Source organism: Notamacropus eugenii, chromosome 2 (genome assembly GCF_028372415.1).
Source record: "Notamacropus eugenii isolate mMacEug1 chromosome 2, mMacEug1.pri_v2, whole genome shotgun sequence".
In the NCBI taxonomy this organism is placed as follows: domain Eukaryota; kingdom Metazoa; phylum Chordata; class Mammalia; order Diprotodontia; family Macropodidae; genus Notamacropus; species Notamacropus eugenii.
This window is the reverse complement of record NC_092873.1, coordinates 411,115,770-411,130,602: the sequence shown is the minus strand read 5'-3', so window position 1 is coordinate 411,130,602 and position 14,833 is coordinate 411,115,770. Positions and strand designations below refer to the sequence as shown.

Sequence of the window (14,833 nt, the reverse complement as noted above, 5' to 3'; positions counted from 1 at the left end):
TTTAAGACGTAAGATAAGGAAAAGAAGAACTTTACAGTAATTAGTGCCTATATTCTCAATCAAGGTCTTCTGCCAAGTTGAAAGTGGCAAGTTGGTGTTGGAGGTTTGAGGGGAGAAGAGAAAGTTTGGAACCACCTGAGTAAGAGTGCAACTGAGATTACATAACATAAATCTGAAGTAGGCCAGTCAGTTACTTTATAGAATAAATAAAAATTCTTTTGTTTGGCATTTAAATCCCTTCACAATGTAGCTTCTACCTTTCTAGGCTTATAACACATTATTATTACATTCCAACTAACTTGACCTATGTGATATTCTTTTTATGTTATTCATTTCCCACCTCTGTGCTTTTGCATAGACTGTCCCTACCTGGAATGTGTTTTCTAACTTCTTCATAAGCTTCCTTCTAAGTTTCACTTAAGTTCTACTTACTACATAAGGCATTTTCATATCCTCCTAATTGCCAATAGTAATCCAGGGCTTGAGTTTGGCAAAGCATGAACACTGATGAGATAATAGTGCAAGAGACTTGGGATTAAAAGATAGTATATAATTAAACTGTTTAATTGTAGATTAGAAAGAAAAGAAAGGATTAAAACCGAGCAGAAGTGCACCGTGGCCTGGGAAAGCCCTGAGGGGTAAAGGGACTGAATGATGAGGATGATAAGGATGAGGAAGAATAATTTGTTTTGGAGGGAGGCCAGGGAGAGATGGAAGGTTAGAAGGGGGCAGATAAAAGAATTTCAGAGTTTTTGATTGTGGAAGTAGAACCTGGAGAGGAGAGGACTCAGGAGGAGCATGATACCTGTCTTCAAATAGTTGAAGGGCTATCATAGGCAAATGGTACTGGACTTGCCCAACATGACTCCAGAGGGCAGAACAAGGAACAACTAGTAGAACTTACGTGAGGTTGATAAGAAGGAACATGTGAAAGGGACATGGTGACAGAGTCCAGAGAGTCAAAAGCATATCTGGGAGTCAAAAGGACAGCTGAACCTGTCCAGCATGGAAGGAGTTCACCAGTGAGAGAAGAGGGCTGGCATGGAGGAGGGATGTTTTAGGGTGAGAAGACAGCCCCTCAGCTGTCTTGGTAGCCAGGGTGAGAGGCCTGTTGTCTGGGTCTCAGGTCCTAAAGACACTAATTTAATATACATAGGATAATTGTGTGTGTGTGCGTGTGTATATGTGTAGATGTATACACAAATAACCTATTGATTTCCTAATGGCAGGCTTGTGATTCTCTTAGGAGACTGGTTTTGTACAACTACCTTGTATTCTCAAAAATCCACTCCAGTCCTGCTGCCTTTGCTTCACCTAGAGGTGTCCCCTGCTTCCACTGGAGTGCCTCACTAGCATTGTCCAGCTGGGGGCCAGCCTCATGTTTGAAGGAGTTCATCATGAAGGGGCTGGCCACCGGGAGGTGATTTAATGGGGCAGGGGCCACAGAGCCTCAGGCCCCTCACTTCCTACAGTCAGGGAAACCTGTAAGGGCACAGGGAGAGGGAGCCCTTCACACTTGTGTAGTTGCTGTGTCATCTCTGTCCTAGGATTTGCACATCAAAAGACAGTAGATCTTATTGTTCAGTCCTGTTGAACTCTTCATGACCCCACTTGGGGTTTTCTTGGCAAAGATTCTGGAGGGGTTTGCCATTTCCAGACAAGGAAACTGAGGCAAACAAGCCTAAATGACTTCCCCAGAGTCACATAGCTAGTAATTGTCTGAGGCCAGATTTGAATTCAGGTGTTCTTCCTTCTTTCTTTCCTTTTTTCCTTCCTTCCTTCCTTCCCTTCTTTCCTTCCTTACTTTCTTTTTTCTTCCAGTAAAGCACTCAGTAGATTTTTATTTTCCCTCATTTATTTCTCAAAGACTATTATTGCAGTATGAATTATTACATTTGAGGAAATAGAGGAAAACTGAGGTTAAATTACTTATTCTGACTCCAGGCCCTGCACTCTATCCACTGCACCACCTAGGTGCCCAGCCTTACTTAAAGCAAAGAATTGTGTTAAAACTTTGATTTACAAAAATAAAATTGAGGAGGGAGTTATGATCCATTGGGTCCAAAGTCAGGAAGACCCCAGTTCAAATCCATCATCAGTTGTGTGACTCTAAGCAAGTCACTTAACTTCAGTTTCCCCAAGTGGATCATAAGAGCATCGACCTCCTAGGGTTGTTGTAAAGATCAGATGAGGTATTTGTAAAGTACTTAGCATAGTTCCTGGCACATGACAGATGATTAATAAATAATTGTTTCCCTCTTTCCTTCTTTTGCAAAATGATTCTTTATTTTGAAAAATGAATCCCAGTAGGATTTTCTTAGGTATCCCCTTCTATAGTTGAAACATGATTTGACTTTTAAAAATTTCAGCCCTCACATAACCATTCAGAGATCAAGTCTCACTCAGAGCCAGGCTTCTCCACCTGCTAGAAACAATAAATTTGTTGTAGCTGATGAATACAGGCCCTATCTGAGTAGGCACAGAGGCCCTCCCTGAGGAGACTGGGTATACTTCCCAACCCCTCCCCCTGCTTTGGCAGGCTCTCTTGCCACTCATTTCTCTATGATTGAATCTCTGCCAAAACACTACAGCTGAAAAGCACTGACTTGTTACCAAGGCTCTCTCTGTATCATCAATCCCGATCCTTTCCAGGTACAATAAAACCTTGATCAATCCCAAATCCTCAGAGACAGAATGAAGGGTTTCAATAATCTAACTCTCAACTAGAAAATTCATCAGAAACTCTTTGCGTTCTGTTTTAAATTTTATTGCTACTCTTTTGGTAAATGTACGATTAGCCTTTCCCAGCATTCTAAGCCAAGTTTCCTGAACTTATCAAATCTCTTAGGGTCAAGGGTACCCATGAGAATATGATTGTATCTTGTGGAGGATCATGGCTGTAGAAGTAGGGGTTATAGGAGATTGGGATAAGCATGAGTTCAGTGCTGGATAGCCTCTGGAAGTTGATGTTTTGACTAAATAGCTGACATGAGCTTCCATGTGATTTTTCTATCAGTTTCTTAAGTCTAGACAATCAACAATACAATAAAACAAACCCTGATTTGCAGCTTCCCAATTTCTGAGGTATAAATGTTCACCCTGAACATTTTTAAACTGAAGCAAACAGGGTTAAATGACTTGCTCAAGGTCACAAAGCAAGTAAGTGTCTGAGGTCTTATTTGAACTCAGGTCCTCCCAATTCTAGGGCTGGTACTCTGTCCCCTGCATCACCCAGTTGCCTGTAAAGGTAGAAGACAGGAAAATATCCTAGTACTTGAAAAGGGTACAGTTAGTTCAAATTTTTTTCAGTCACCAAATGTTCAGGTGGCTTCAGACACACTGAACTGTCTTACATAAATGTGACAAGGTTTGGAGTTGAAAGGAGAGAGGAAGAGGTAATAAGGGAGTGTTATGTTCCAAGAAGCATACTGAATCATAGCTCATGAGTTAGACTGGAAGCATCCACAGAGAACATCTAGTTAAACTCCCACGTTTTACAGATGAGGAAACTGAGACCCTGAGAGGTAAAGTTATTTGCCCATGGTCCCACAAGTTACAAGAGGCAGAACCAGAATTTGAACCTGGGACCTTTGTCTCCACATCCAATTTTCCCTTCCACAATGCCACAGCAGAGTAAGGGAGGCTGGAACTCTAATTCAGCCTTCAACACTAACTAGCTGTGTGACTCAGAAAAAGTAACTTAAGCTCAGTTTTCCTCTGTTTCCTCAACTGTAATAATCCATACTGCAATAAGTGTTCACTGAAGTTACCTTTTTTTTGGTTTCAGGACATTCAAAGTAACCAAGTTGGAGTTATCATTTTTGGTTTATATATGGAAGGAGCAAAATGGAACAAAGAAGAAAAATTTTTGGATGATCCTCTGCCTCAAGAGAGATATTCTGATTTTCCAGAAATACATTTTTTGCCCCAAAAGGTAAATAAGTTAGTCATTTACCACAAACTCATAAGCCAGAGCTGGGCTAATTTTCTCTCTGCATAAATGCAAACCACCTCGTCATGGCCCATGTGACCTACCAATTTTTTTCAAAAATTAACATAGCTCAAAATAACACTCCATTTTGAAATAAATTCAACCCCAAGACAGAAATTTGTTCTTTCTAGGAAATAAGTGCTAAAACTGAGAAAGAACAAATTGTTTTTAAAAAACTTTATTTTCAACAAATGTTTAGAAGTTATATATCAGTCAATAAATATGTAAGCACCAATTGTGTGCTGAGCACTAGTAGATCGATCGATGTCTAAAGTGGAATAAGCACTTACTACTCCAGTTCTTTGTTAAAAAAAAAATCCACTTAAAAGATAATCCAGAGATACAGGACATGTCAGAAATTCCACTGATAAGAACAGAGAAGGAACTCTTTTCAATAAGTGTGTATTGAAAAAATGTTAATAATCCAGGTTAAATGTAAAAGTATGTCCTGAGCTACATTTTTTCCCTGGCAAGCCAGTTGTTAAAGTATTTACTGCTACACTCTTCTCCCCTCTGCCAAATTTATGGGAAGAAATGGACAAGAATCACCTCGCTTAGGCAGGCCTAGTTACACTGTGCTATTGTAGACAACAGCCACATTGGCAAGATGGCAGATCCACTGGAACCCTGGAACATAGCTATGTCACAGTTAGTTCAAATAATAAATCCCCTCAAGTAGTTAACATTATTTAAATTTGTACTTCATATATCTATTGGGCTAGAACCAAATACCATGTTTTACATAATTGTAACTCGAAACAGTGCAAATTCAAAAACACGTAACTACCACACAGTATGCATCATTCAAACTTGTCAGGACCTAACGCACTAAAAACCCTTTTTTCCTTGTAAAATGGGAGTGATCATACCTTCATTATCTACCTCACAGTTGTAATGAACATTTTGTAAACCACAAAGTAGTATAGAAGTGACAGAGGATATCATTATTAGAAAACCACAGCCATGATGACTTTAAATGATCTGTATTTCTGTCATGATACTCAGTATCAGATACATTACTATCTTGTTACACTGAGTTTGTAACAAAAAACCCCAAATCTAACAAAGAAAAATGTCATTCAGTTTCTCTGAATTATGCAATCTGACTGCTTGATTTTTTTTTCTCATTTCAAACAAAGATTTCCCCTCCAGTTAATCCTTTCAGGGATGCCACGAGAAAACAGAAGCTTTATGAATGTCCAGTTTACCGGACTCCTCGGAGGATAGAATCAGTGGCCTCTCCTGGCATGTTTACCAACTTCATAACATCAGTGTTTTTGCAAACACACAAGCCTCCCCGTCGCTGGATTACAAGACGAGTTGTATTGCTCAGTGAACTCAATGAATGAAAGAAAACGTCCTTCCTATTTATCCTTAGCCCAGTAAGATTTAGCATCTGAGAAGAAGCACTGGACCAAAACATAACAGAGAAGTTGGATGTAAGAAAGTAGGTCGTGAGCATCTTCAATAAATATTGAACACATGTGTCCATTTCAGTTAAAGTCCTGTGAAATTTTCCCCAAACCATACCTTAACTCTTTCTCCATCTTCATTCTCCAATCAGATGCAAGCCTAAGATTGCAGAACTGAAAAGTGCTTTAAAGATCATTCCTGTCCAACCTCCTCATTTTACAGAGGAGGACACGAGATGTACCCCAGGCCACACAGCTAGTTACCAGAATTACAGCGGGAATCCTGGCATTTAATCCAGTGCCCTTTCTGCTATCCATGTTGTCCTTGAAGTTCAGGTATATTGAAATGATAAATACTTGCAGATGTGACAGTTGTGTGGGATGGCTCAGGTCCCTACATAAATCAATTACTCAGAGGCCTCTCAAAGTGATGACAGAAAAGAGATTTATTCGATTCTCGAGAAGCGGGGCTCACCTGTAGGAGTAGGAAAGCCGAAGACAAAGAAAAGGCAGTGATTTATATAGACTCTAACGCAAGTCCCTCCCCCCCCACTGACCATTATTCTCATTAGCTGAGAATATGATCTTACATTCTAGACACGAAATCTAACCAATCTCTTTTGAAATGAAGACATTGAAGAATTAGGTAAACTTTTTCCAATCACTGAGACCCTAATGTACTACATAGTTTTATATCCTTATATGGAATTATTCTGTTCTAAAAATATAGTACCCTTGAGCCTCTCAGTCTTACCTCACCCCTGGGAGAAGAATTACAATCTGAGAAGTCTTCACTAAACCTATCCCACTCACATTTGAACTGAATCAAACATTTGTTAAAAGTGCCTCTTCTGTGCCAGGCACTGTGTTAGGGGCTGAAGATAGAAAGACAAAAATGTATTGATTCTTTTAAGTCCGTTAATTTCTTCCATATAATGGTAGTGTACTCATCCATCAGGCTTCACTCTTCTAATTCATATTTCTTTGTGTCAGGAGTTCTCTTCTCCCTTAGCCCCTAACCTGCATCCCTAGATATATGAGTTCTATACTAGTCCCCCCACCCCAGGTCCTTTCTTCTCCCTCCCACTATTCCCCTTCCCTGTTCATTTTTTCCCTCCCTTTCCCCTTCCCCCCCCTCCTTCATACTTTCCCTTCTTCCCCTTCTCCCCAGCCCCCTCTATTTGGTACATCATGCCCTTATACCCTCCCTACAAGGCCAAAGGTGAAAAGTCTATTAGCTCACAAGACTTCTATAAACCGATTTCCTCAAATTGAGGGTTTCCTTAATCAAGGTCATGACACCTGGCTGTCTTCATCTATCTTGTGGGTTTCTCTATTGCCCTGGCTTCAACCAGCCCCAGAATTAAATAAAACCCTTGCAGTCAACCCTTCCCACAGGGAAGTCAAGCCTGTGGTCAAGTACGCTGACTAATAAATAGCTACCCCTCTAGTGCTAGATACAACGACTCAGGCTGCCATGTTCAACCTATTCCTGTTTATGGTACCCCCCCCCAAAAAAAAACTTGGCTATTTTGTGGGTGTGGGGACACATCTTAGCCTTATATGGCCCCTTTACGGGGTCATTTCAAGCACCCTGTAATTTGAACCCACCAAATGATCCGCTGCTCTGGGAGGTTAACACATGTAACTAAGTTCAAGGGAACTGATCCTTAAACAGCTGGTTCTTTGGGCTTCTTCTTTATGGAAGGGGAAGTGAGTAGGCTATAATCCCCATCAGGGTAGGAATCATAACTTTATTCATTTTCGTGAACCTAGCAGGTCCCAAAAGAATGTTTGTTGAATGGTCCACAAACAAGATAATTAAAACATCTAACACTTAGGTAACTCCTTTACGAAGATTAACTCATTTGATCTTCAGGACACTCCTTTTAAGGGAAGTGGTATTATTATACTCATTTTACAGTTGAGGAAACTGAAGCAGAGAGCTTAAGTGACTTGCTCAGTCAGCTACTGATTGAACTCAGCTGTTCTCATTCAGACCCTGTGTTGGCTAACACAGCTGGGAGAGAACCTGGGAAAGGAATGAAGGCAGAGGAGTGGAAGCTGAGCAGGCAAGAGGATAGGAATAAAACAGAGCAACTGGAAGAAGAGCAGGGGGCAAACAAAGCCCTGGGAAGCCCCAAGAACTATCATTCCTGGTGTATTTCTTGGGGAGCAAGGAGCTTTCCCCCTGCTTCAGGAAGCTGGAAACTCTATACGTGCCCATTGCTATCATCACCATGAGTTTCTTTTTTCCTTTATTAAGGTAAGTGGTTCCTGAGGGCTACAATGTCTTTCTTCCATCATTGTTCCCCCTGTGGGGTCTGTGGCATTTAGGACTGTAACAGAGTTTCATAAAGGAGCAAGGTTGGGGTAGAGGAAGAAGAACTAGCACTAGAACTAGGAAGACCTAAATTCAAGTCTTAAATCTAAAACATATGGCTGTGGGATCCCTGGGTAACTTCTCGGTGCTCTAAGCAAGATGGCAAGCTACACTGGTAGAGGAAATTTCTTGATCCTCGAGTTCCCTATACCAATGAAATAACAGGTTAAATGCCTGGTTGTTGTTGGACAGTCATGTGTAATTCTTTGTGACCCCAGCTCGGGTTTTCTTGGCAAAGATACTGGGTTTGCCATTTCCTTCTCCAGTACATTTTACAGATGAGGAAACTGAGGCAAACAGAGTGAAGTGACTCGCCTAAAATCACGTAGCTAGTAAGTGCCTGAGGCCAGATTTGAACCCTGGAAGATGAGTCTTTCTGACTTCAGGTCTGGAATTTCATCCACTCCACCCCAAGTGCCTTTTATGACCACCCCCTAAAATCTGTTTGGACCCTTTCTTCCGGTCGATCAGGAAATCTTACAAAAATTGTAAGACAAACTTTTGCCCCCTAAAGAGCCCTAGACTGTATTAATACAGAAAGTCAATCTTTGGTTAAATTTCACTGGTATAAATTTATTTAGGATTCCACGCTGCCTGCTATCAAAGAGGGTTTGGGGTAATTTTTTTTAAGTTGGCAAAATATAAAGTAAGATAATTAATACAAAAAAAAGAACAAAAACAATAAAAAGTAACAAAGAAATAGATGTTACCAGGCACTTGTGATGAATTAATTATTGCCAGTGAGGGTTGAATTTAGCCCTGAGCCTCTTGGTACCTAAGAAGAAAAGGTTCCGTTCAAGTTCAAATTAAATTATATGCATACTATGTACCATTTATCATTATCTGATAAAAGGAAGGCAAATTTCTATAAAAACAAATTTAGCATTAAATCCAAAGAACTATTTATTGTGCAGGTCCTTGGGTAGCAGGATGGATAAATGTGTAATACCACTTCCCATTTCTAGGATAATTTTCCTAAAGGACAATCCAACGAGGCTGCCAGTTTACTTCTTCCTCGCCTCTTTCCCACCCTTACCCCAAACATTTTCCCCTTGGTTGAGCTGGGCCAAGTTCATTCCCAAGAGTTCTTTTATTTGGGTGTCTTCTATTGTTTGCCCTAATTGGGATAATTTCTCTGACCTATTTACTTCAATAAAGAGGTTAACTAGCTATCAGTGAGTAACATTTGTGTAACTAGCTTAGTGGGAGGAAGCCAAGCTGGCAGCCATTTGTTGTTTGGTCATTTCAGTTGTGATGGACTCTTGGTGACCCCATTTGGGGTTTTCTTTGCAGAGGTACTAGAGTGGTTGGCCATTTCCTTCTCTAGCTCATTTTACAGATAAGGAAACTGAGGCTTATGAGGTTAAGGGACCTGCCCAGGGTCACGCAGCCAGTAAGAGTCTGAGGCTGGATTTGAATTCGATCTTCCTCACTCCACTGCTCTATCCACTGTGCCACCTAATAGACCCAAACCTTCCCCTTAAAAACAATGTGGGAAGGTAGCTTTTATTCTGAACCTATTACTGTACAGCTTGACTACAGACAGACCTAAATTTAACATTCTTCTTCTAGATAATGAAGAAGAGGCCACTCAAGTCACAAGAGACCATCCTGAATCCTTCTTGTCCCTCTTCTGCTAGGCTGCTGGCTGAACCTGGCATCACCCTTCTCTTAATTCTCATCAAAAGTGGACATTGCAATCCACTTCAATAGAAAGTGGCCAGATCCCAAGGCAGATGTCTAGCCATGCCACATGTGGGTCAGCCACTTGTATATTAGATGGAAGCTTCCACAACGCATCTTTGTTTAAAATGGAAAGTACTGACTAAATACCTACAAATACAAAAGTAATACTTCCTGCCTTCAAAGAAGGGGTCGCAGTAAATCTAGGGGAACAATCATAACAGCTACTAACCTCCCACTACTGACTTCTCCTTCACTGTTACCCTCCCAGTCTCTTCCTCTTCCCACCCAAAATTCCATCCTGGGCTTTGATGTCTTCATCTGTGGTTTTAAAAAAGCACAAAACAGCTATTTTTTTTTTTCATTTTTCTTCCATTAGCCTCCTGTATAAGCTGAAGCTATAACATGAAATCATCATTTTGCCTCTGTCTTCTCAGTTTGTGATTTCCTGAACCTTTCCGCCAATACCTGACAGTGTTGACTTCTCTACTAACTTAACTTTTCCCCTGCCATCTCCTCTGTTACCTGATCAGTTTTTTCCTCCTCCTTCCCTCTAGATGCAAGATTCTGTCTTTGCTTTCCCCCCCATCTTTGCTTTCCTCGCCTACACTACACTCGGTAACCTGATCCACTGTCATGGTTCGGTGACCACCAATAGACACATGACTTCAGTCTTGTATTCCCATCTACTTGTCAGAAATTCCCATTAGGATGGCCAACTTAGCCACATCCAGAATCAGAGTTGTAAGAGATATCAGAAAATAAAAATCTAATTTAACCCATATCAGATCAAGAATCCTCCTTATAATTTAACAAATGGTCATCTAGTTTCTCCTAGACCTCCAAAGAAGGAGTGTGCACTACCTCCCAAAGCAGCTCATTTCTTTTTTGGATAATGCTGTTATTAAAAAGTATCTATATCAAGCCTCATTTGCCTCCCTTTAATTTTCAATCATTATTTCTAATGCTGGCTTCTGGGGCCGAAAAGAATAAATCTACTGACCTCTTCCATAGGACGACCCTTCAGATAACTGAATAAAGCTATCCAAAGGTGTAACATCCAGTTTTCAAAGGAGGAAAGGAAAGGTGCACAGTACACTTTAAGGTTAATCTGCATCGAACATTTTCTCCATCACTTTCTTAAGTGTAGACGATCTACAAAACAATGAACCATGACCTGATTTATGGTGCTTTCCAATTTCTAAAGTGTAAATGCTTATACAAAAAAATTTAACAGCAGACAGCTGGTTCCAGCACAACCTTGCAGCTATATCCCACTCTAAGCCTTTATCTTTTCAGGGCTAATCCCCAGATCCTTCAACAATTTCAGGGGTAGCCCATGCTTATAATCTTTTCTAATGGGGAGGCTAAGACAGGTGGATCAATTTAGTTTAGGAGTTCTGAGTTATAGCAGGGCTAACACCAGCCGGCTATCTGTCCTAAATTTGGCACCAATATGGTAAAAACCCTAAGGAGGAGCATCAGGTTACCTATGGAGGGATGAATAGCCTTAGATCAAAGGGAACAGGTCAACGCTTGCTTGCCCATCGATAATGGAATCGGGCCACTGTACATCTCGTCTGAGTGAGATGGGGAGCCCCAGTCTAAAAAAAAAAAAAATTTGGAGTGAACTAGAGGTCTTTCACCCTCCAGCTTACTCTGCTCTGGTTTAGCAATGTCACTCCTAAATTATGATGCCTAGAACTGAACACATTCTCAATGTGGTCTAACCAAGGCAGAGTACCGTAGAACTATCACCACCTTAGTCCTGGACAATATGACCCTTTTACTACAGCCTAACATTACAATAGCCTTTTGGCTGCTACGTTGACTTGCTGCTATCTAATAAAAACCCCAGACCATTTTCAGCTAGACTATCATGTCTCTTCCATATTGAACTTGAAAATTTGAGTTCTTAAACCCAAGTATAAGATGTTATTGAATTTCTAAACATACTACCTAAATATAACCCTATAAAATTTCTTCTTGTTTTGAACTGGTTAACTTACAGCATCAATTAATGGAGCCCCACCAATACCCTTTCATTCAAGATTATCCATCAAGAATCAGTTTAGTTGGCTAGCCACAAGTAGCTGTCTAAAAGATAGACTTACTACGGTGGTACAATAGGAACAGTTAGCATACACACTCCCCCTAAAAGTCTGTGACAATCTCCCAAGATACATAGTGAGGCCAGAGAGTGTGGGCTCAAGGTTAGAGAGCATATGTGGCAAAGGGGCTTCTGGTTGCTGGAAGTCCTTTTCTCTCATTTGAAGGTATTCAGGAAATTCTCTTTAGGCAAAGTTTTTGTTATTTCCCCTAGCAGAGCTGAGATATCAAACCATGATTTCTTTCTGAGGCCCTGCTATCCAGTAACTCAGAGTTGGAGCCAGGATGCCAATGGGAAGATGAAAGGTCCATTGTTGGTATTATTCAGAGCTCTTGAGTCTTTCCTTCATTCTAAGAAGGAGGGGAAGAGAGAACTGGAAAAGACTTCTCCTTTCCCCATTCCAGCTGATTCCTTCTCAGGGTTCACCTACAATGCTTGCTCCAACTTCTGAAAAAGAATCTCTTAATTCACTTGATGAGCCTGGGGTGTAGCAATTCTTGCGCAACTTTATATCATTCCAAATTTGAATGCCTTTTAGCACTTAATCTAAGGACCATGAGGGTTCTCACCTATTCATGACATAGAGGCTAAAATGGAGAGGAATTCTTTCTCTGCTGCCCTCATAGCAGCAAGTGGCTCAGCTAAATACGTGACATCCAGTTTATGAAAATGGATACCTACTTTTGTTTCAGTTGTCACAACAAAAAAAGTGCTGACCTTTTGAAGGTCCACATATTGGTCTTTTTCCTCTTTCTTTGAGATATATGCCTAGAAGCGGTATCATTAGATCAAAGGGTATCCATATCCAAAGGGTGTACTTTCAATTTGCTCTTCAGAATGAATGGACTATTGCTCAGTTCCATCAACAATGTGTGTACTCCGCTATCTTCTAAATAATTAACACTTTCTTTTTTTATCATCTTTGCCAATCTGATGGATGTGGGATGGAAACTGAGTTAAGCTGCACTTCTCTTATTAGTGACTCAGTATTTCTTCATGATGAATTGGTTTTCTTCTGAAAACTGCCTGTTTGGCAATTACCTGAGGAAGAAATCTAAGCTATCAATAGTAACGTGAAAAAAGGTACTGCTTTGTAGTCAGTCAACATGCATTTATTAAGAACTGACTGTACCAGTAAAAAGAAAGACGGTGTCTACCCTCAAGGAGCTTACATTCTAACAATGGAAGGCAACACTTACAAGGAAACTGAAAAGCAGGCGTAGGGAAACTTAAATCTGGTATTGCTAGATCTTCCCTTCCCACTTTTTTTTTTTTTAACATTATTCCCTTGAGATTCTTTACCTTTTATTGTTACAGAATTTTCTAATTCTAAAAAAATAATCAGTAGTTTGAGTATGGTTTAAGATCTGGCATTATGATGTCCTCTTTCTTCCCACGTTTTCAACATTTTCCTGAAGATCCTTGACTTTTAGTTCCCCCAGATTAATTTTATTATAATTTTACCTAGTTTTATAAGTGAATCATTTGGTAACCTGATTGGTATGGCACTGTATTTGCAAATTAGGTAGTATTGTCATTTTTTCTATTAATTAGCCTGGTCCAATCATAACTGATCAAGTCCTCTCCAATTATTTGTCCAGATATTTCTGTAAAGTTTTGTATTTGTGTTCATATAACTTCTTGCATTTGTCTTGGTAAGCAAAGTCCCTAATTTTTTATAATATACTAATATTGAAAGAAATTTCTTAGCTTTTTCTGCTGAATTTTGTTAATAGCATACAAAAAGGCTGAAAGGGAGGGGAGTAAATTTATTTTATATCCTACTACATTACTTCCTCCTCACCAACTGTCTTACCACCTTGAAGAAACTGAGGGCCAGGACCATTATTTCAGGAGGCCTCACTCATATTTACCTTACTCTCCAAATTTCTCCATATTGTCACCTTCTCACCCTCAACAATCCTATTTCAGGAAATGCCTAAACCACAATTCATTTCCCTCTCACATCACCTCACTAAAATTCTTTTCCTCCCCAACTACTTCGTCCTTGTGTGGAATACTCTTCCACCCACTACCCCTCTATACCCAACTTTGCCTTATGTTTTCTCCTATTAGAACATGAGTTCCGTAAAAGTAAGAATCATCAATCATCTTGTTTGCTTGTACTTGTAGTCCCAACACTTCGCACAATGCCAGGCACATATTAGGTGCTTAACAAATGCTTTTTATCAATTGTTTCTATTATCTTCTAGTTAAAACTCAAGGTGTATCATAGGCAAAAACCTGTAATCTCATTTCCCTGACTGTGCTTATTCCTTCCATTTCTTTTATCTTATTGTTGCAACTATTCAAGTAACAGTGATGATAATGGACACTTATTTTATTGGAAAGACTTCTAGCGTTTTTCTTATGGATACCTCTGATTCTTTTTAGATAACTAATATTTACTATATGTCAAGAAATGGTCCATTTATCACTGTGTTTTTACTTTTTTTTACTATAAAAGCATGTTTTGCCAACTTTTTTTCTGCACTAATGTAATCATTATTTGGTTACTAATATACATTTATGTGTGTGGTTTCCCTAATATTGAGCCAATCCTGTATTCCTGATAAAAATCTAACCATGCCAGAATATATTTCTCCATGTGTTTCTACAGCCTCTGATATTTTAGTCAACATTTTTGAGTTGGCATTCATCAAGGACATTGGTCTACATTTTTCTTTCCCTGTTTTGTTTCTCCTTAGCTTAGTTATCAAGACCTTATTTGTTTCATAGAAAGAATTTTCCTATTTTTACAAAGAGATTATGTAATATTAGCATTCTTCCTTGAATGCTTCATAGAATTGATTTTTAAATCCATGTGGTCACTTTTTTTTTTTTTGCTTTTCTATTATAGTTTGATTTTTTTTTCTAAGATTGGATTGTTTTCTCTTCTGATAATCTGAATATTCAGTTTTATACATGTTTATCCATTTGTCATTTTTGTTGGGACATGATTTGGCAAGTTTCTAATTTCATTTATCACAAGTTTTTAACTTTTTACATGGGAAATTTGGTTTTACTCTCTAAAAATGAGATTACCTCTCAGTTAATTTAAGCTTTCTCCCCAAAATACTTACCAGTTTTATTTATAAGTGGGCTTTTTGCTTTCAATTTGCTAACCTCATCTTCAATCTTCAGAATTTCTATTTTGGTGCTATTTTTTATTTATTGTGCCTTTATAAATTTTTCCAGTTGTCATTGATCTTTTCTTCTTCTCTTCTTGATGAAAGCATCTAAAGATAAACATT

At 39.4% G+C, this 14,833-nt stretch overlaps 1 protein-coding gene and 1 long non-coding RNA gene across 2 annotated transcripts in view; both read left to right on the top strand.

The window, feature by feature from the left end:
• DNAH14 (dynein axonemal heavy chain 14) overlaps window positions 1-5,549 on the top strand; it is a 404,178-nt gene extending 398,629 nt beyond the window's left edge. Inside the window, exons 86-87 of the mRNA XM_072647720.1 lie at window positions 3,788-3,934; window positions 5,131-5,549. Coding sequence (XP_072503821.1) covers window positions 3,788-3,934; window positions 5,131-5,340 — 357 coding nt within the window. The 3' untranslated portion in view covers window positions 5,341-5,549. The remainder of the gene's footprint in view (window positions 1-3,787; window positions 3,935-5,130) is intronic.
• A 1,747-nt stretch (window positions 5,550-7,296) lies between these two features.
• LOC140529224 (uncharacterized) lies at window positions 7,297-10,399 on the top strand. Its single transcript, XR_011975463.1, has 2 exons — window positions 7,297-7,669; window positions 9,359-10,399. It is a non-coding gene; the product is annotated as an uncharacterized lncRNA (long non-coding RNA).
• The last annotated feature ends 4,434 nt before the right edge of the window (window positions 10,400-14,833 follow it).